We start from the raw sequence: 21,659 nt of genomic DNA, 5'->3' as shown, positions 1-21,659 counted from the left end.
TCAATAATAAACACCAACTGGTAAATATATATGAAAAATTATAATAAAGGCATTACTTCATGCAACAACAAATGTGAAATCAACAGTTAAATCACAAACTCAAAATCCATACAACATGTGGATAAACAACTCCACGTTATGGCAGCAAGAAACCTCAGGTCAGCGGAAAACGTCCGTTCCAATGTGTAATATATAAGGGGTCCAAAAGTCAATAAATCAATTCAAATAAAAAGAGAATGTGTGGCTAGTCGTTGGTGCACGTTTCAAGGCTGGATATCTCCCACTATTATAACTGATCTCCTGGCGACAGAGATCAGTTCCCCTGGAGCAAATGGCCACTTGGCAATTGGACTCTATGTCACTGAAGCCCCTCCCCCTCCAAACCCCGCCCTCCTCAGGCTCCACCCCCAAAAACTCCAGGTATTTCCCCGCCTGCAGCTGGCAACCCTAATGTACCTGCTACTTCCAGTGTTTCAGACAGTATCTTTAAATGCTAATTATACATTGAGTTCAAACATATGTAATGAAGCCCTGACACTTTTTAAAACTGAAAAAAAATGGGATCTTTGAACCTAAGGAAGGAGAAGTCCACCATTTCTGTGTTCCAAATTATCTCCCTTCCAGGTTCCTAAAGTGAAACAGCAGTGGTCAAATGAGTTACATACCCTTTCTCTCCACCAAATTATCCTTGGAATGGGTTAAAGATTTTCATTTTTTTAAAGGAGTCTGTGAAGGACATCCAGAGCTAACTGCAGGTTATACACAAACTAGGAGCTGAAGTGGAAGTCTAGGGCTAGGATCAATTAAGCATTTCTGCAGGCAGAAGGATTTTTGCCCACAGAGCGCAACTTTCCCCCATTCCACTGCAGCCCAAAACGCCCCCAGAAATGCTGGTCCTGGAACACCATCCCAGGGGGTATTTAGGGTTGCAATGTGAGGGGTGGGAGAGAAAGCCTTCTATCCTGAGAACACTTTCCTGAGAGTAAGCCCTGTTAGATAAAATGGGATTTGCTTCTGAGCAGAACTGCTTAGGATTGCTGTCAAAGCCACATTTGGGAATCTTACTCCTGAGGAGACATTCTTTTGAATCCAAGACTAGAACCTTATACTGAATGTAAGTGAATGGAATTAGGGCACATCACTGAACTCTATACAATTGCTCATCTAAAACGCTAACTTTAACAGTGCAATCCTAAACAGAGTTACTCCAAACTAAGCCTATGAATTTCAGTGGGCTTAGACTGGAGTAACTGTCCAGGGTTGCATTATAAATTGGCTTTAATTGTCGTGTAATTGAGCATCCACTGTTCAGGTAATTAAAAAGGTGTCAACGGAAAATGTTGATCTTGAAACTTTAGAAATAGTCAATGAAATGTTATAGGCGAAGTACAATTAAATCCGAAAATAGTTTAGTTGAAAGAAGTGATCGCTATCCAGAAACTATTGTCATAGCTGAAATCTAGAAGACTGTGAGAAGACAGTGAATTATAGACTTAAGTTGCTTTGACAGAATTTGGATAATGCACTCTCCCTGCACCATAGTACAATTTGCCACCAGATTTTCCTGTTTCACACAGGAAACAGATATACTTTTTTTTTTATCCCACCTTTCTTCCAACTAGCTGAGGGCGATGTCCATCATCCTCTGCTTCTCAATAGTATCTCAAGGCTAATCTTGCAAGGTTGTAGAAAAGAGCAAGAGTCCAGTAGCACCTTAAGGACTAACACAGTTTCTGGCAGGGTATGAACCTTGTAAGGTTGGTTAGGCTTAGAGGAACAGGCCAAAGTAACTCAGTGAGCTTTTATGTCTGAGTGGGAATTGAAACCGGAGGCTCTCAGATCTGAATCCCACACTCTAGCCAATACTTCTAAATGAAAGAATATACATGACTCCCCCTTCTATCAAATGTATATTTAGGCTTTAAAATGCAAAGTTTCACACCTGAGAAGCTGGCTTCACCTAAGCTGGGGTGGTCTAACTCTGCATGAGGTTAGGCTTCACAGAAGTGGCAAGCAAAAGAGGTTTGCTGGTGATGGTCGTGGGTACAGGATAGCGCTAAGTATTCGCAGGATCAAAACTTCTTCCTGCAACAGTGACTGTGTATCTGTTAGAAGCTTGAGCATAAATACCCGAGGGAACCATATAGGTGCACCTTAACGGCCTTGAGTGGAGGTATCTAACACAGTACGGGAGTATGTTGTTCTGTTGGTGGCTGTAGCATTAAATTAGTTACAGGCATTTGAGGGGGGGGGTCCTAGTCCTGTGATTCTTATGAAAGACCAGGAGGGGGGGGGGTTCCTGTGATTCTTAAGAAAGACCAGAGGAATGCTGGATTGGGTTCTTGCTGGGCTGCCTTCGGCTGTATCAACAGCTGGGACCTTTGGTTCAATACCAAAGGGTTAAAAGCAGCTAGAAGGCAGGAGGGTGTCTGGTCTGCGAGAAGAGGGTTCAGACAAAAAGCCTTTTGCTTTTCTTTAATGAGAACAACCACTTGTTAGAAGGGCTCTTCATTGCTTTACTGTCTTTTGGTTCCAGCAGAGGTAGGTAGGCTAATGTTCCCATTTAACTGAATGGCTTTCCCTTTTGCTCACCCTCTATTTGCTGTATCCTTAGGCATGTATCTTAATACACAGCTTGTCTTAATAATGCTAAGCAAAAGATAATTTTATTTGTAGCTTGGGGTGGGGTCCTAATAATACTGAAGTTACAGGGAGGTTTGTAGGAAGATTTCTTCTTCTTTTGAATTAACGTGGGTGGGGTAGATGAGTTGTAAGGGTGGGAAGTCTGCGCTCTAATTGCTTTGGTTTAGTTAGAAATGGCTACTTTGATTCAAAGCTGATAATCTGGCTCTATAGTGTACTGGGTTCTTAGGGCTGCCAACCTCCATGTGGTGGTCTTCCGCTATTACAACTGATCTCCAGGCAACAGAGATTAGTTTGCTTGGAGAAAAAGGCCGCTTTGGAAGGTAGACTCTATATGGCATTATACCCCATTGAAGTCCCTCCCCAAGCCCTGTCCTCCTCAGGCTCCACCCCCAAAATCTCAAGGTATTTCCCAAGCCACAGCTGGCAACCCTCTTTCTAAATAAACATGCATTAGATCCAGTTCTAAGAGAAGGATTGCTAACTGGCCAAGAGAAAAACATCCTGTTCCTTTAGCAAAGGCTTAATACATAGTAATGGGTACTGGAAGCTTAATATGGCATGCAGGTAGATAACATCACCTGGTGTTTGCTGTGGGTGGGGTTGCAAGCAACCTGAAGGGAGAGAAAACCATCCTGCCCCTTTAATAGAGGCTTAATGTGGGAAAAGGTACAGCTGAAGCTTTTCATGTAATGGAGGTAAATGACATCACCAGGCAACATCCCATTAAGCTTCTCTTACTGGGGCGGGGCGTTTTTCTCTACACTGTAAGCAGCACTAGCTATGGATCAAACTGATATTAAGGGACACCTAGAGGGACCTGTTCAAAAGGTGGCAACCCTATGTAAGGTAGCCTCTCTGAGGGTTCTTTTTTGAGGTTCTCTGTTATTCCGTAGTAGTGTAGCTCTAGTGCCGTTCTGCAAAAATATAACTCACAAGGTGGGCATGGCTGGTGTATGTGTTTCACTTCTCTGTCTGGCCCATATGACTAGAGTGTTTATGGCGTATAACAGCCTTAGTAGGGTTGCCAGCTCCGGGTTGAGAAATACCTAGAGATTTTGGGGAAGGAGCCTGAGGAGGACAGGGTTTGGAGAGGGGAAGGACCTCAATGAGGTATAATGCCATAGAGTCCACCCTCCAAAGCTCCCATTTTTCTCCAGGGGAACTGATCTCCGTAGTCTAGAGATGAGCTGTAATTCCAGGGTATCCCCCGAGCCCACCTGGAGGCTGGCCCCCCTAGTGGGGCATGTGTGTAACGTCACCTGGAGGATCTTCCTAAGCTGCCTTTGCTACAAGGAGGAATATCTAGATACATTTGCTCCTCCGTTGTCTGTCTGGGTCTCCCTCCTCCTTGACTACCTGAGGCAGAATATGGTTTAGAAAAGGTTGCCCCATGTATGACATTAGCTGCTTGTCTATTTTAGCCTAGAAAATGAATGCTGCTTCAGCCTCAAAAAATGGACCCTTTTCCACAACCCAAGAGCCCTTTTTTTACGCACAACCGACTGCTCAGCAAATATTCCCGAATCCATGCTTCCTTGGCCCTATGTACAACCCATATGGCATTCCTACCACAGGTAAGGCAAGTAACAAATGATGGGGGGAATAGGTAGCTTGAGCAACTGTTGGTACTAAAACACTTGGGGCGCATTCACACACACTGAATAATACACTTTCAATCCACTTTAATGATAGTTCGCAAGTGAACTTTGCCGTTCCGCACAGTAAAATCCAGTTACAAAGTGCATTGAAAATTGATTATTTGGCATGTGTGAAAGAGCTTTAAGCTTTCTGTTAACTTTCATGTTGGAAGTTAATGTCCAAAGCTTCCTCTGACTTATGTATCTGGTTAATGTTCGTATAATATAGTATACTTATATAGGTGTCCCTATAGTTTTAGTTATCAGGCTAGTGTTTCTCCATCTTCTACGGGAGATCTTCTTTGGTCAGTGGTGTTAGTAGCAGAACTTCAATGTGTAAAACTGTCAGAAACTTGCAGGTAGTGACAGGAAACACTTCATCTCCTCAGGAGACTCGTGAAGACTAAAACTTTTTCAACATAAGTGTTTGTGAGCGTATGCTTGCTTCCTCAGCTGCATGGGAGTGTCAGTCTATGAGGCCTGACCATATACAGAGCAGAAAGGGGTGAATGCTTCAAAGGGAGGCTGATGTAAAAATGAGATCAACCAAAAGAGTAATGGGTTCAGAGACGCTTCCAGCAAACAACAAAGTGGAATTAACATCAGATCTAATGCAGGATGAAATGAGGGAGTATAACTTCAATATTTGTAAGGTGTTGGACTGTGGAATGTTAGCCCCTATATGGGATTAAGACTTCAGGGTATCATTGCAGCCTTAGGGCCTGTGTTGTCTTTAGGGTTGCCAACCTCCAGGTAGTGGCTGGAGATCTCCTGCTATTACAACTCATCTCCAGCAGATAAGAGATCAGTTCACCTGGAGAAAATGGCCGCTTTAGCAATTGGACTCTATGGCATTGAAGTCCCTCCCCTCCCCAAATCCCGCCCTCCTCAGGCTCTCCCCCAAAACCTCCCACCAGTTGCAAAGATGGACCTGGCAACCCTAATTGTCTTGAGTGTTAATGGATTCTAATTCAGCACTTTCTCTTTGGCACTTATCTAGGGTTGCCAGCTCTGGGTTGGGAAATACCTGGAGATTTGGGGAGGGGAGCCTGAGGATGGCAGGGTTTGGGGAGGGTCTTCAATGGGGTATGATTTATAATGCCACACAGTCCACTTTCCAAAGCACCCATTTTCTCCAGGTGAACTGATCTGTCACCTGGAGATCAGTTGTAATCCCAGGAGATCTTCAGCCACCACCTGGAGGTTAGCAACTCTAAGCCTACTTGTCAAGTTCTTTTGAAGAAGGCAGAGTAATCTGGAATGGAACACTAGAATTACTTCATTTGGTTCATTTGTCTTAGTCATCTGTTAACAATTTGGGGAGGGGTGGAGTAGAAAGAAAAACCCTTAAATGCTTCTTCAGAGCATTCATCCATTATGAATCTAAGCCTGCATTGCACAGAGCAAGTCCCACTGAAAACTATAGGGCTTACACTTGGAGTCCTGGTCCCATAGCCAAGATGTGTAAAGCTGTTGGCAAGAGATGCCTTTAATGAAAATCAGCAAGTATACTGGCCTTCCTTTAAGTTTACTTAAGTTTACTTAGTTGCATGTGTGGTGGGGAAATTCTTTAAGTTTGTCAGGCAATTCAAAATGGCTAAACAATGTGCTAAAATTGCAAGGGTGGGTCAGGAATGGCTATACAGTTCAGCAGATGTGGGTCTTTGTTGAATTCTGTGGGCTTCTAGTTCCCTATGACATAAATTGAAGTAAAAATGGTTTAACTATGCAGTGTTCACAGATTTCCAATACGGAAGGAAAGTAGTCTGATGGAGGACAAAGCTGTACCATCAGCTTAGGGTTGCCAGCCTCCAGGTGGTGGCGGGAGATCTCCTGCTATTACAACTGATCTCCAGCCAGCAGAGATCAGTTCCCCTGGAGAAAATGGCCACATTGGCAATTGGACTCTATGGCACTGAAGTCCCTCCCCCCTCCAAACCCCACCCTCCTCAGATTCCACCCCCAAAATCTCCAAGTATTTCCTAACCCAGAGCTGGCAACCCTACATCAGCTGGTATGAAAGGTTTCCATCTAGAGAATGGCTTATCTGGTCTTGTTAAAGGTCTGGGGATCTGCAGTGTAATAAACTAGCGAACTTGGAAGTCAGGAACATCTTGGAGAATATTCTATTGATAAAATGTGTGTGTTTCTTGTTTGTCTAGGCTTTAGGAGTGGAAATCCATATTACCCAATCTATTCTATACCTCTCCATGACTACCCGGGATTTCTTGTCCCACAGCATCCCATGCATGTAAGAGTGAACAGAAGACCTTATTTTAACGGTCACGTACCCTCACCCATGTTTCGTCAAGCGACACAGGTCAGGCACTACAGCCCAGGGAGACGAACGGAGACTAAAGAAACCCAGACAGATGTGAAACAGTCTGAAAGTAAACTGAAAAAGCATCAGGATCACGGTATGGAAGTTCAAGGCTGCAGTGCTGGAAATACAGCTTACACCCCCTCTAGTACTGTTAAAGGAACTGAAAGCCCCTTGGAAAAACAGGATAGGTCTGTGTTTTCTACTGTTTCCGACAGAGACTTTGCCAAGAGCTCTTCAGGGTCTGTACAGCTCCGAAGCCTCCCCCCACCAAGCTATGCCTACGAAAAAGAGGAAGTCAGAATAGAGTATGATAATGACGGTGCCCCTGCCATTCAGTTATGGAAGTCCTTCAAAGAAACCATCCCTCTATATGATGTGGCGGAGAAGTCAGTCCCAGAGAATGTAATGCAAAGAGATGTGTTTGTTCTGGCTTCCTGTGAAGGAGTTGTGTATGGGCCCCGTGAACGAGGGGAGTTGGTGCCCAGTATCACATATCCAGAGGAGCAAAAGGCTCTTGAGGATGGGCAGGAGAAAGAGACTCAACATAAAGGAAAACAGGATGCCGAAAAACCAGGGACCACAAGCCACTGGACAAGATCCCCACCAGATAAAACCAAAGCAGCGCAGATGGCTGAATCAACTAAACATGACTCGGTAGGAGCAAGGCAAGAAGATCTGATGTCCAAAAGATCTTCTGGCTCAAAAAGGTCAGTTGGTTCAAAAACTCCTCAAGAGGCATCAGACCAGGTTCAACAAAATGAACCATTTCTGTCTGATAGAGAGAAAACAAATGATGCCGGTTTCCCTAAGAAACTGGAAGAAAATAACGAGGTGTCCCTTGGAAGTCAAGCAACTCTAGAAAGAAGCCTATGGTGTGATGAGTCTGAGAAATACATTCCTTCCGACAGTTGGCTGGCTTGCTTGGACTACATGGACACCAACCAGAACATGTATGTGTCCCAAAGAAAACGCCCTAGTGTGCTCAGTCTTACCTCTGACGAGATATCTTCTGTGGATGAAGGCTCATCCCTTGATAATGTACCAGTGTCTTATTTTGCCCCTGGCCACGCATTTCAAAAGGGTGTTCATCCCTTCAAAAAAAGCACAGAGGGCTCAGAGAGAGAGAAAATAAAAAGTGGAGGTTTCCTCAATGAAGACAAGGAAGTGGTGGGAGGAGAGAAGGTCGGTGTTAGTGAGAGCAGGAATGTGAAGAGCTGTTCCAGGATCAAGATTAAAGAGCTCTCCAGCCGATGTAGGAAGCTGGGTACTCTGGGTAAGTCTTCCAGTAGAAAGAAGCTCTATTCACTGAAGAAAAAAGCTGCTAAGAGTTGGTCGCCATCAGAAGCCGACGACTCTGAAGAATATTGGGTGAAAGAAGCGGAGGATGAGGAGGAAGAGGAGGAACAGGAAGAATACTACTTGATCCGAGGGGTCGCTCCTTATGGGACTTTACCCCCTGCCAAATATGGCCTCTACCGACAGGATGGCCAGCAAGTGTTTTGGAAGGTACCCAAAAATGCTGTTCCAGCACAGCTCATCAATTGGCCTGCTCAAGAAAAAATAAAAATTTCCAGACTGGCTAACAAGCTGAAGGACGAAGAAGAGGATGAAGAGCTTTGTGATGACTACAACTTCTATCTGAAGAGACCAATAGCCCAACAACTTGAAGAGCTTGAGCACAGAAAAAATTTCCAAAGGTATTCAGGTAAAAAAAAAAATGGCGCTTATACTTGGTAAAACTTCTACAGCAGCATTCTTTTTGTCTGTGATCTTTTGCCTATTGAAAGTGAGTGGGAGGGGGATGAAGCTTTTAAGCGCCTGAATCTGGAGTGGGAGAATACTTTGAGGCTGATTGGCTGAATGTCCATCAGACTGCTGAAGGCCCCATTGCACTGGTTCCTAGGTGTCAAACTCAGTTGTTAGGAGGGCCGGATATGACACAAATGTCACTTGGTCGGGTCGGGCGATGCCTCGCCAGCCCAGATCGAGAGGGGGGGGGGGAAGCTGGCTGGCTCATGGGCCAGATAAGAGCTCTCAAGGGGCCAGATCCAGCCCACAAGCCTTATTTTTGACACCCCTGGTCTAGGACATACAAGTTCATGCACATTCGTATATCATGATTCTAACGTAGTAACTTGTGGTGCTTCTTCATGGAAATTCAGCATCTATTGAAAGTCTTCTTTAACTAGAAGGAATGTCCTATCCTTGAGCCGGAGGAGGCAAACAACCTAGTCTCGCTAGGATTATTGCAAACCAAAGTGCACATTATTAAGTTCTGCTATTAAATTGGGCCCTGACCTGGATAGCCCCAGGCTAGCCTGATCTCGTTCAGACCTCAGAAGCTAAGCAGGGTCAGCCCTGGTTAGTATTTGGATGGAAGACCTCCAAGGAATACAAGGGTCGTGGCATAGAGGCAGGCAATGGCAAGCCACCTGTGAACATCTCTTCCCTTGAAAACCCTACAGGGTCGCCAAAAGTAAACTGTGACTTGACGGCACAAAAAAATTAAATCAATGCATGGGAGGTGGGGTAAGAAGATCTAATGGGCAATGACCAAATAGTAAATGGATGCTAGCTGTAAAATGTAATTCTAGAGGCATTTCTGAACACTCTGTTTTCAGCTCCATAGACTGATGATATGCTTGCTAACATTTATAAGATCAAGGTATGAAGCAACTGATTGGCATTTTACTTCCTTAACTCTTTGACCAGGAAAGCTACTGAAGGAAGGTGAAGGAGTTGCAGTCGATGACTACTGGCTAAGAAGTGGTGCTAAGCCCAAGTTTGCTAGCTTGCTTCATGGTGGACTCTCTCCAACATCCAAAAGCAGAGAGCCAGGTATGGCTTTATCTCTTTAGTGCATATTCGAATGTCTCGTTTTTAGTTATGCTCCGGCACTCTGTGATTTATTGTTTTGGCTTCTGTTCTTGTTCCTGCCCACAGGAGGGAGAACAAATTGGCGAAAGGAGGCATAGATTGGGCATTACAATCCACAAACTCTTGATTGAAGTAAAGACTATTGCAGCAATTTAAAAAAGTGTGGTACCTCTAACTCTTCTATTCCACCCTTTCTCCAATGTCTCCAGCTGAAAAACAGCTGGGAAGGAGACATTTGAGCTACAGCAGACAGAAGCCAAGTTTGTTTAGTACCTTTTATCCTACCCTCCTTCCAAGCAGCTCGCCTAGATGTACATAATCATTCTTTTCCTCTATCTTATCTTCACATCAGCTCTGTGAGTTAGGTTAGGCTGCAAGAATGACCTACCCAAGGTCACCCAGGGAGTTTCCTGGTGAGTAGAGATCTGAACTTGTCTCCCAGAACAACACGCTTCCTTACCGCTGTACCACACTGGCTCTTGTATTAAGTTCCTATCCATGTGTCTTTCCCTACCAGGGCTTAAAGCAGTTAGGGGTGCGTGTGTGTGTGTTTCAGTTGGGAAAATGGTGCAGGGCAGGTTGAGTCCCGATCCACTCATGACTCTCTCTTGCAGATAACTGCATATCCATAGAAGCATAGAGTTGGAAGGGACCACCAGGGTTATCTAGTCCAACTCCCTGCACAATGCAGGAAATTCACAACTCCCCCCTCCCGCCACAGATCTAGTTGCAGATCCCCACTGTACATGTAGTGTGGCCCTAATCTAAAAATGCTGTTACATCAATTAGCCCTGAGAACGAGTCATATGACACTGTTCTACAGATTCTCATTAGTTTAAGAATAGGCTAGTCAGGCTGGCAGATGGGCCAGTAAGACTTCTGGGACTTTGGTGCAAATTCCCTACTACAACAATAGAGGGAATAACTCTGTTAATCCATCCAAACTGGGTTTCATAAACCTGATTGATTCTGCACGCAGAATGCACACCGAAGAAGAGAGGGGTACGCAAGCCTCCGCACAAGCGTAGAGACACCAGGCATGATGCAGAAATAGAGGAGCAATGGGAGAAGATGAAAACCACCCATCACCACAAAGGTTAGTGTACAAGGAAGGTGGATGCTTTAGCAGGAACAAGCAATGTAGTTATGTTTTTTTGAGTTCAAGTATCTGGACGACCTTAGCCTCCTGGACCAAAAGTCTCCACTAGCATGTGGGTTTCCAAGAGTAGCTGTGCAACACTAGAGTGAGCTCTCTGGTGCGGGATGCCACTGAATTTGGAAAGCATAATGTGACTTTGAATCTGAGTACTAGATGCTTTAGAGGTCATCATTAAATAAATAGGGGCTGTGGCTCAGTGGTGGAGCATCTGCTTGGCATGCAGAAGGTCCCCGGTTCAATCCCTGGCATCTCCAGTTAAAGGGACTAGGCAAGTAGGTGATGTGAAAGACCTCTGCCTGAGACCCTGGACAGCCACTGTCAGTCTGAGCAGACAGTACTGACTTTGATGGACCAAGGGTCTGATTCAGTATAAGGCAGCTTCATGTTTTCATGTGTTCAAATCTTTATTTAAAATGAAAATGAGTACGTTAGGATGTAGGTGACTTTCAGCCCATTCCTGAGGTTTCAGGTTGAAACCTCTTAGGAGGCAGCCTGACCCCGCTGCCAGCATAAGTGCGTGTAATCATGAGATTACATGCACTTATGCTGGCGAGGAGGGCGGCTCCGCTGGTGCCCAAGCACCGTGGAGCCTCACCCTTCCGCCGGAGCAGCCTCTCTGTGGCTCAGGCCATGGCGTACAGTGGCCAAGCTGGCGCAGGGGGACGTCCCGGGGGCGGGAGGAGCGGCTCCCTATCCCAGTTCGGCCCAGTATGCCAGCGCCGGGAACTGCGGTGCTGCATCTGCTTTTTAGCAGGCGCAGCCTCGCTGTTCCATATGGGGTGAAAGGCCCGTTAAAACAAAAAAGAAAGCTGCGAAACGGCTTTTTTGTTTGTTTGTTTAACGGCATACAGGAATCAGCTTAGGAAGAGGCACCACCGCGCCTCTTCCCCGCCTTCCCCGTACGCTGCCAGCTCAGGAATGGGCTGTTAGGCACCTTTTCCTTAACGTTTTAGCTTTCCCCAGACAGAGCTATTATGGGACAAGATGCAAGCTTAATACTGGCCAGAGCAAAATTCAGAAATGGCACAAACCTTAAGACAACATCACATGTGCCTGCATTTGCCATTTTATTCTGATTAGACTGGGCTTAATGGTAGGCAGAGTTCTGTTGCAATAAGGAGCGCAGCGTTTAGAGTGGGTTCCTACTAGGATACCAATGGGTGATCTCTGCAGCTCTGAATGTAACCCATTTTGAGGCATCTCTTGTACATAAGCGTTACACTGATTCAAGATTCACCTGTATCTCAAGCTAAACTCAATCCGTTGCTAAAGAACAAGTGCATATTTAGAAAGAAACAAATAATAACATTCCTTAATCTCTTTGTGCAGTACATGGAACAAAAAGATTTCTCTATAAATGAAGATCAGCAGAACTGTAAAAATGCTGAAGTTTCTCCGTATCATCCTGATGAGTTATAATTTATCTTGCTGGAAGCAACTCAGCAAGATTTAAGTTGCACTCCAAAGGCAAGGTTCCTGACTGCACGTTGAAAAATGAAATATATTAAAAGTCAGACATGAAATTAAAGGTGTTTATTGTGATGTTTAAAATACTATTAAAATTTAAAATTGCACAAATGTGACTTGTAAGACTTATTGAATCCTCACATAGATGTTACTAATAAACCAAATGACCATCTTAAAGGGCAGAAACGAACGACTGCATTCGGACATCATGATATATTTTGTTTGAGCTGGTCTGCATGACCCCTGGTTGGCATACATAACTGGTCACAATTTGGAAATCCAAGGTAGTGCTTCTTGCCAGCGTGATGTAGTGGTTAAGAGTGGTGGACTCTAATCTGGAGAACCGGGTTTGATTCCCCACTCCTACACATGAAGCCAGCTGGGTGATCTTGGGCTAGTCACAGCTCTTTCAGAGCTCTCTCAGCCCCACCTACCTCACAGAGTGTCTGTTGTGGGGAGAGGAAGGGAAGGTGATTGTAAGCCGGTTTGATTCTTTAAGTGGTAGAGAAAGTCGGCATATAACAACCAACTCTTCTTCTCTTCTTCATTTCCCATCTCCCAAGGAGAAGCTCTGGATGCTCTCTCAAGCTCCCATGTCCTGTTGGGCTGATGGCAAAGCCTCATTCCATATACAACTTGCTGTATGTTGGGTTTGTTGCAAAAAGGGGGCACAGCAAGCCAACCCACATTGTTGCTAATGATCATTGGTCTCCCTCTCCCCCTGGCTGTTTTAACTGAATTCCTGAACTTCTCAGCTGTGAAACGGCGCCTCTTCTCCCCCAGCCCCTTCTGTTAGTTTCATTGCTTCTTAATGTTTCCTTTGGGAGCAACTGAAAACCCAAGCATATTCCTGCTCAGGGCTTCCTCCTTAGTGTGTGTGGGGGGGAGGGTGTGTCTTAAGGCACTGCTGAAAGGTGAATGCTGCCGGAGCAGCAAATTGCTTGGTCTGTGCTTCCCTCTGTGTGTGCAGGAGGCGAAGAGGAATAGTGCAAGTCGGGGTGTTTGTGTGTCTGTATTCAGACCTCGTGATAAACCGTAGTTAACCCAGATCCAAACCAGGGTTTAAGAATCCTAGTTTAGTATCTGCTATCTGCACGTAGCTTGTGTTCAGACAAAACTTTAAGTGGGAGTTTAATCAAACATGCACCCAAATGTCTACAATGGCCCCTTCTATATTTCTGATTTTGCCCAACCAAATGAGCAAATTTATCAGTCTGCCTTGCTACCTAAATTTAACTGAGCTTTAAAAAAAGGATGTAGTTACTTCTCCCCTACAGATTGTGTAGAAAGATTACCCATTAAGGATAGTACTCTAGCAATTAACTGAACAAAAGGCTAAGGGAAAGGGCTCTCCCCTTATTAGACACCATATTACAGGGGTACTAATGATCAGTCACGTTCGGCAGCTGGCTTTTTCAAAATTGTTCTCGTGTGTGATTATCAATGGTAACCACTACAGTAATATTTCCTGTCTACAGCTGCCTCCTACGATTGAGTGTTATCTGAACTTATAACATGAATTAGCCTGAGCATTGGATGACATTTAAGCACCTTTACATAGGTGGTTTTAGACAGTCCAAAGATTACTGCCAAGGGAGATAAGCAGTTGAGTTTCCTTATGTGCAACAAGCCAAGTGAGGACCCGAAGTTTCAGCCCCTTACTAGAGCGGAGGCACAAATTCTAGCTTTGCAAATTCTGCTGGAAACAGGGTCATTTGCCTGCTGTTGGCCTCGCTCATTTAAGAGTATACTAAATATGCTGCAAAAGTTAGCCAGTGCAGGAAAAATGTGCATTTCAGTTATGCAAGATTGGTATAGAAAGCTAATCAGTGGCATTTTTTATTCCTTCGACACTAGGTAAACAATTTATCTTGAATTAGTCAATTGCTTACAGAGATGACATTCAAAATGTGTAGGTTCTACATGGAATTTGGTAATATAGCTAATTCAGCCTAACCTACCTCACATGTGAGGATAAACTGGAGGTGGGGAGAACTATATATGCCACTCTAAATTCCTTAGTAGAACAATGAGATGGAAATGTACTGAGTAAGTAAACAAATACCACATGTTTCCAGTTGTTTTAAGACAAGCGCTACTCTTTTTGTCATTTGGGGAGCTCCCCAGTAGAGAATAGTTTGAGGGAATATCCTATCTCGTCTGCTTGGAGAACAGTGGAGTAAAAATATGATAAAAAGCCATATTTTCTGCCTTACTGATTTATTTTCTTCCATTCAGATTAAGACCAGTCATGCCTCTCCCCATCCTAGTATATTCTAGAGCATCTCATTGAACCTTTAGGTTAGGGGTGTCAAACATAAGGGGCTGGATTCAGCCCGCAGGCCTTGAGTGCTCTTATCCGGGCTGCAAGGCAACGCCCCCCCCCAATCTGGGCTGGCGAGGCTTGGCCCAGCCCAACTGAGTGGTATTTATGTCATATCTGTTCCTCGTAACAATTGAGTTTGACGCTTTAGGTACTTTTGGAATTTTCAGAACAGGTAGTTGGCGCCACCACAAAATGACTTGCCGTGCTGCTTGGTTCCAATCACAAAATGCCGGGAGGGGCCAGACATCCTCTCTTGAGCGAGGCGGCTGTTTCTGAATGGCCGCCTGACACAACAGTGAAGCCTCCTGGCCTCATCTGCATAGGCAAATGCTTTCTCAGAAAAATAACTGTCTAAGAACGCCATGTTCAAAGTATGGAGAGAGTCTCCATACTTTGTAGTATAAATATCTGAGGAATCAGCAAATTCACCTTTCGTTGCACCTTCTACTGGCACACACATATTTGAAACATCCCGGTTTTCAGGCTGTGCTCCTTCAATTCCCCATGAATGAATTGCCCCGTCTGTGCATTCAGGTACAGGCTCAAACCCAGCTCCAACTCCACGACCACCCCCACAATAGCTACAGCAGAATAGGACATCAGAATAGGAACCAACACAAATATGAGCGCTCCGAGAAACATCAGACCGATGACCATAGCACTAGGGCTGTTGATTCGGTTCCATCCGACATGAAAAACAGCTGAATTTTCCCCGATTCGGCAGTTTCTAGTTCAGATAGAGCCGAAGTAAAAAAAGGCGGGAAAACGAGCCGAATTCGGCAAGTTCGGGCGGATGCCGAATACATTTGGGCAAATTCGGAGTCCCCGAATGAGCATTCTCTCGTGGCCAATGGTGGCCCAAGCTGGGTCTTCTTCTGGCCAATCAGAGCAGGGATTCTCCGTTTTGAATAGGCCAGGAGAAGAGTATAAAAACTCCCGTCCCATCCCGAGTCTGTATTCATTTCCTTCCATTTTGGTGGTGCTGCTCCTGAGAGATCCCGCTTACTGGAATAGGATTGGATTGGATTTACTTCTCCTCCCTGCTCCTGCTGGAAGACATCCACAGTTTGATTTTTGGAGTTTTTCTCTATACCTTTTCTCATGTGTGTGTGTGTGTGTGTGGGGAAGCCAAAGGAGGGCTTTTGCCTGTTCGGCTGGGGGGGGGTGCCTGCTCGCCTCTGCGGGAGTGTGCGTTCTGCCTTTTTCTGCCTGTTGCCACCCTCACCTGGAGTTCAGTAAGTGCGGCGGTGCGGCGTGAGTCTCCGCTCAGCACCCGCGCCGCCTCCTCCTTGGGTCGTTTGTTTGGGGTTGAGCCGAGCCGTACTGGTTTGAGGGGGGGGGGCTTTTGCCTGTTTTGCTGGGCGGTGCCCGCTCGCCTCTGCGGGAGTGTGCATTCTGCCTTTTTCTGCCCGTTGCCACCCTCGTCTGGAGTTGAGTGCAGCTGTGCAGCCATTCCCGTTGTTTCTAATGGGCTAGCCTGTTATTAGTTTTAGTACATCCCATGTCAGTGAGTCTCTCTCTGTCTGGCCTGTTCTTCTCCTTCGTTTGGAATTTGAGTCTTCTGGTTTGGGGGGGTTGTTCTGCTGGGGGGGGGTTGATTGCCTCTGTGGAGTGTGATTTGGGGGGTTACCTGTCCTGGGGGGCTGATTGCCTCTGCGAGTGTGATTGTTGCTATGGAAGATTTGAATCCAGAAGCATGAAATCTATCAATACTGAAGATACGCAATTTGCGCAGGTCGCACTTACGCTAGTAGCGTTATAAGATGAACTTTCACTGTATTGAAATGAAAAGATACGTTACCCATGCTAGTTACGCTGTTTACTTACGCTTTGAGCATTCTAGGATGCACTTTCAGTGTAGTATGAAAGCTTTTCTTGCTTGTTTTACATCGGCTCTTAGAAGCCACAGACTGGCTTCTACTGTGTGTGGGGGGGGAGCCAAAGGGGGGGTTACCTTACCTGTCCTGGTGGGGGGTAGCTTGATCTCCTCTTTGCAAGTGTGATTGTTGCTGTTTTCACTGGTTTCACAGTGTGAGTTAGTGAGTCTCTGGCTGCCCCAGAAACAATGGGAGGTTTTGCCTTGGATTTGCCACTCTCTAGATGCACATTAAGGATTGCCGGCTCCCATTCATTCCAATGGGCGGATGGGGGACCCCTTCCAGACCCCATAACTCGGGACCCCCTGTCCCAATCTGCACCAAACTTGGGGGTTCTTGCAAGTAGAGTCCCTCTAAGCTACCCTGAAAGTTTGGGACCTCTACCTCCAAAAATGCCTCCCCCCCCCCGGAGCCGCGGAAAGCTGCGAATGTGCTTTAAATGGCTTTATTCGGCCAAATTTATTCGGGGATGTCGAATTTCATGCCGAATTCCACTGATCCGAATAGGGGGAGTTCGGACTTCGGCATTTCCCGAATAAAAACGGGCCGAATTTTGCCGAATCCGAATTTTACCAATTTTTTTAACAGTCCTACATAGCACTAACTGTCATTGCTCCTCCTTGCTACCTTGGAGCAAGATAGCCACCATAACCATAATCACCACCAGCAGCCATACTAGTGCCACCACCAAACTCACGGGGTATATGTGGGCATGGGTCTCCAGGAATGGCTGTCTTTATTAGCCTTCTCACTGGATCCTTGCCATGCCCCTAATCCAAAGATATGGGTACCTCCCACCCCTTTGATATATTGGGTACGGGTGAATACCATGAGTCCTCCTCCTCCTCAGGTGGAGCAGTTGGTGTCACTCCTCTCACCTCAACTCCTTTGGCCTGTGGTACCTTCCCCTTCTGTTCCTGGGTAGCACATTTCTGTCTCCACAGCTGGAGCAAGTCAGGTGTTGGAAGGCCGTCTATCTTCTCCTTTTTCACTCCTTGCCTAAGAAGCTCAAAAAACATCTGCCTTTGAGTTACTTTTGGCTCCTTTATTTTACCCTTTGACCACTCCTGCTTATTTTCCACAGGAGCTCTGGGCTTATTTTCTCTTGGAACGTCCCCCAACTGTCCCTGAAGGATTACCACATCCCTCACTGCCCGCCCTTGAGCAAGTCCCAGCAGGGCTAATAGAGCACCATCCAAACTAGGCAGGGCTCCCCTAATTAGCCGTGCTCTCATACCTGCCGTTAGGAGCATAGGGTCAAGACCTTGGAATCCCTGGATATATATCCCAGTTTGCATTACCATCCCCCTAAGCTGTATTGTTGCCTCAGCAATGGTATTCCAGGGTGGCAAATGTTCCTCCCAGTCCATGGGGGCAGGGTACCGTTATCTTACACCCATGCAAATCCAATCAAAGAGGGTCTGTGTTTGACCAGTAGCTCCCCTCAAATACCCATTAATCAGTATATCATTGGATAGCGCACCTAATTTCAATAACTCCTGGGGGCTCATATGCACACCTGTATAACCTTGATCCCAAAGTTGCACCAGCCATTGGCTCAAACATTCCCCGGCTGCTGCTTGGTATTTCTGGTGATTTCAGACAGCTCCTGCTGGCTGAAATCCCTTACAGTGCGAGTGACCTGTGCTTGCCCTCCAGGTGGACCCTTGGCCTTGTTGGAAACCAGAGGTCTTACGTGCACTTTATCATTTCTACTACCTTCCCCCTCAGTCCACTCTGCCTCACTGGAATCCCCTGACTCTGCAGAACTCCAGTCTCTAGGGACCTTGAGTGCTCTAGTTTTATAGGGGTATTTCTTCTGCTGTCGGTTCCGTTTAATATTAGTCACACGAACAGCTATAGCCCCTGCCTGTTCCTCAGCAGCATTCCTGCCTTCTCTTGCCTTCTTCAGGGCTTCCTGCAAAATCATTTGCTGCTCCTTTAAGGTACTTATCTCTTCAGCCTGCTCTTCCACTTGCTTTCAGGAGGCTTCCAACAACTTCCAGACCATTTTTAGTGCAGTTAGAAGTAGCCAACCCACTTTGCCACATTCCTCTACATCTTCACCTTCGCTTATTCCTATCTTTCTTAAACATTTAGTTATTGCCCTGGGTGTGGGACCTCCTGCTTTTTCAAGCTCCATATCCCATTTGGTAGGTGGGGTTATTGAGTTTAATATGTGCGCAGCTGGGACCCATGCACTCGTACAAGACCATCCTGGGATGCAGCTTTGCACATTCCCTGCATTCCTCTGTCCCCATATTGCCTCTGGAATCTTGCTCACAGTGCCAATTGTATTACCCATGTTTCAGTAAAAACGGATTCCAACAGACAAGTATTGGGGAGAAAAAGGTATGCAGCTTTATTAAACAAAAATAACCCTTTATCCAGGCTAATAACCTTAAGAAGATGGGAAGTCGTCTCCTGGGAGGCAAGCAAGCCGCTCCATCCTGTCTGGCAGCCCGTCCTCCTTCTGCAGACGCTCCTTCTCTCTGTCTCTGGCTTATCTGGAGCCCTCTTCTCCTCTCTTCAGTAGTGAGCGAAGCCAGATTTATTTCCCCACCACCAGGTGCTCATTATTTACAGTGTAGTGTGACAATTAACTCCTTGAAATCCTTAGATTGCTCTCACATGGAGAAGGGCTGTATTGAGCACCACCTACCTCCTCGTGAGTACTCTTGTCTTCCACAATTTCCATTACAGTAGTAGTTCTAGTACTCTTATAAGGTATCTTCCAACCCCCCTGCCAAAAAACATGGCATAGAATCATTACAAAAAACTGGCCTAACTCACAACTGTTTGCCAAGACTTTCCCACTATATCCAAGCAATAAATCCTGCAAAGCTGTATAGCTTATTTTTAAGGCTCTTTTGCAGAAATCAGAAGGAGATGGGGACTGGGAAGGGCAGCCATGAAGGAGCTAGAAAAGATTCTTAAGTGTAAGGATGTGTCACTGGCAATCAAGATCAAGTTAATTCATGCTATCATAAGCTGGACAATGAAGAAAGCTGATAGGAAGACAGTAGATTCCTTTGAAATGTGGTGTTAGAGGAGAGTGCTACGGATACCGTGGACTGCCAAAAAAATATATATCAGTGAGTTATAGATCAAATCAAGCCTGAACTGACCCTAGAAGCTAAAATGACAAAACTGAGGCTGTCGTCAGTTTGGTCACATTATGAGAAGACAAGAGTCACTGAACAAGACAGTCATTCTAGGAAAAGTTGAGGGCAGCAGGAAAAGAGGAAGACCCAACAAGAGATGGACCAACTCAATAAAGGAAGCCATGGCCCTCAGTTTGCAAGATCTGAGCAAGGCTGTTAAATATAGGACATTTTGGAGGACACTGATTCACAGGGTCGCCATGAGTAGGAAGTGACTTGACGACACTTAACACACACTTTTGCAGCAGTCAGTTCATTTGCTTCAGCCTGCTCTTCCACTGGCCATATCCAAATATTATCAAGATAGTTTTAATGCCTGGGAGTTCCATTCAACAGGCCAATAGAATTGTTTTAAGAGTGAATAGTGGACTAGAATCCACAATCTGCAGAGGAAAATCACTACAGAAACCACAGCTTCTACTGCATTGGTTAGGATTCTGCAAATCCAAATGCTTTTGTATGATACAGTTGCAATAAAGCACTAGCATTATTGCTCAGACTTCTTTCATTCCCCTTTCTGCCAAGACTTTCTCTATCAGACGAAGACTAAGGGGATGGTGTAGCATAATCCAATTTTATGAAATAGTATCATAGGTGGCCAATTGTTGTATGTGCTGTTCACGGATCTTGATTTACATCATTTTGTCACAGCAGACGGCGTAAATGAAAGGGCTGGATATGACTCCACATCATATACGTTGAGGTTTCAGATAACGGAACTGTCAGAACAAAACACTATCTGCCAATAACTCAAACGGCACAGACGGGTTGAAGTTAAGCCTGTATAATTGAAGCCAAGTGCAGCCCTTCAGCTGTGTAGAGGGGCTGGCCAAGTCAAGGGTGAACTGGGGAGTTAATACAGTCCAGAAGTAAGCCAAACTGCACCGCCCTTATAGCGCACAAGGCCACCAGTGGAAGTGGTTGGAAGAGGAAATTGGTCAGTCGACACCAGTCGTGGTTGCAGCTGAAAGGTCTGAGCCAAGAAGCTCCTGCATCAATGCTTTCTCCTGGCCATGAGAGGCCCCACCCAGGAACTTTTCCTGTAAGTTAAGTGGCTGCTTTATCCCTGGACCAAGTGCTTGACAATTACCCCCTGATTTTGTAGTTCCAAGCAAGCAGCAATACAGGCAGTTCATGGAGCCTCTTATTGTACAGATTTCCCGAAAAATGGCACTGTTTGGCCTGGTGGCCAAGAAAATCAGGGCGAAGCAAATCACGAAAGGTGGTAAAGCTGGATAGAGTCGAATGGGCGTATTTTAATTTCTTAATTTTCGTATTCTTTTAATGATTCTGGTTTTGTATATTTTAACTTATTATATTGTTTTAGATTGTAACGGCCTATGGCCTTATACAATAAACTCAATCTGATCCTATTATACAGAGCTAGTAGTGTGTGACAAGTTGCACAGGCCAGCTTTTAAGTTAAACTGGGTATAACCCTGTTTCCATTCAGGTACAATTGTAGTCATGAACCATCTCCTTGAATTACAGGACACGAGCTACAGTTTCTGTGAAGTCAAGATAAGTTTCCCGTGCTGAAAAAGCACCCCTTTTCATTTGAAGGTTCTGCAGTGTGAAATCCACACAAAATCCCACTCTTGTTCTGGCTGCTCCTGGCCTTTGCTTCAGAGAACATGAGCCTGGTTGGCCGGAAGCAACCATCTTTAGCCTGCCACAGTGCAGAGATTTCACTTTCATAACACTAAAGCAATTGTCCAAATCTCTACTCTCCAAAGTTACAACCCAGAGAGTCCTAGTGCTTACACTGCAACAGTATTTTTCCAAGCATCCCTACTGGCAATTCCTCTCCCGCTTCCCATCCTGGGTTCCAGATTAACACACCTGGCTGCCAAATTGCTTTCAGCCTCTTAGGAGGCTAAAAGGATATATAGGGATCTGTAGGCCAATACCTCCTAACAAGGAAACTCACAGGGAAAAACAGCATATGCATATTGGAGGCAATTCTCTTTCACAGCAGCTCTTGTACCAAATCATCCAACTAGTTTTTAAATCTTAAGTGGGCGAGAAATGCAACACAAAGATATAGCTGGAGAGCCTGTCGATAAGACAACTTGCACAATATTGCCAAGGAACACGTAAACGTGTCTGCAGATCGTATCGAAACGATCCCAAAACACCTTGGATGCTTCCCAATGCTTCACAAAGCTTGCCGCGGTGGCAAC

General features: G+C 45.4%; 1 protein-coding gene across 1 annotated transcript; it reads left to right on the top strand.

The window, feature by feature from the left end:
* The first annotated feature begins 4,075 nt into the window (after positions 1-4,075).
* Positions 4,076-12,061, top strand: LOC130484146 (uncharacterized). The gene is made up of 5 exons (XM_056857051.1): positions 4,076-4,220; positions 6,446-8,311; positions 9,319-9,444; positions 10,463-10,579; positions 11,874-12,061. Exons 1-5 carry the CDS (start codon positions 4,076-4,078, stop codon positions 12,059-12,061), a joined length of 2,442 nt encoding a protein of 813 aa, XP_056713029.1.
* Positions 12,062-21,659: the final 9,598 nt, after the last annotated feature.

The sequence above is a fragment of the Euleptes europaea genome, chromosome 11 (genome assembly GCF_029931775.1).
Source record: "Euleptes europaea isolate rEulEur1 chromosome 11, rEulEur1.hap1, whole genome shotgun sequence".
NCBI lineage: Eukaryota > Metazoa > Chordata > Lepidosauria > Squamata > Sphaerodactylidae > Euleptes > Euleptes europaea.
The sequence above is the reverse complement of the archived record's forward strand: the minus strand, read 5'-3'. Positions and strand labels throughout refer to the sequence as shown.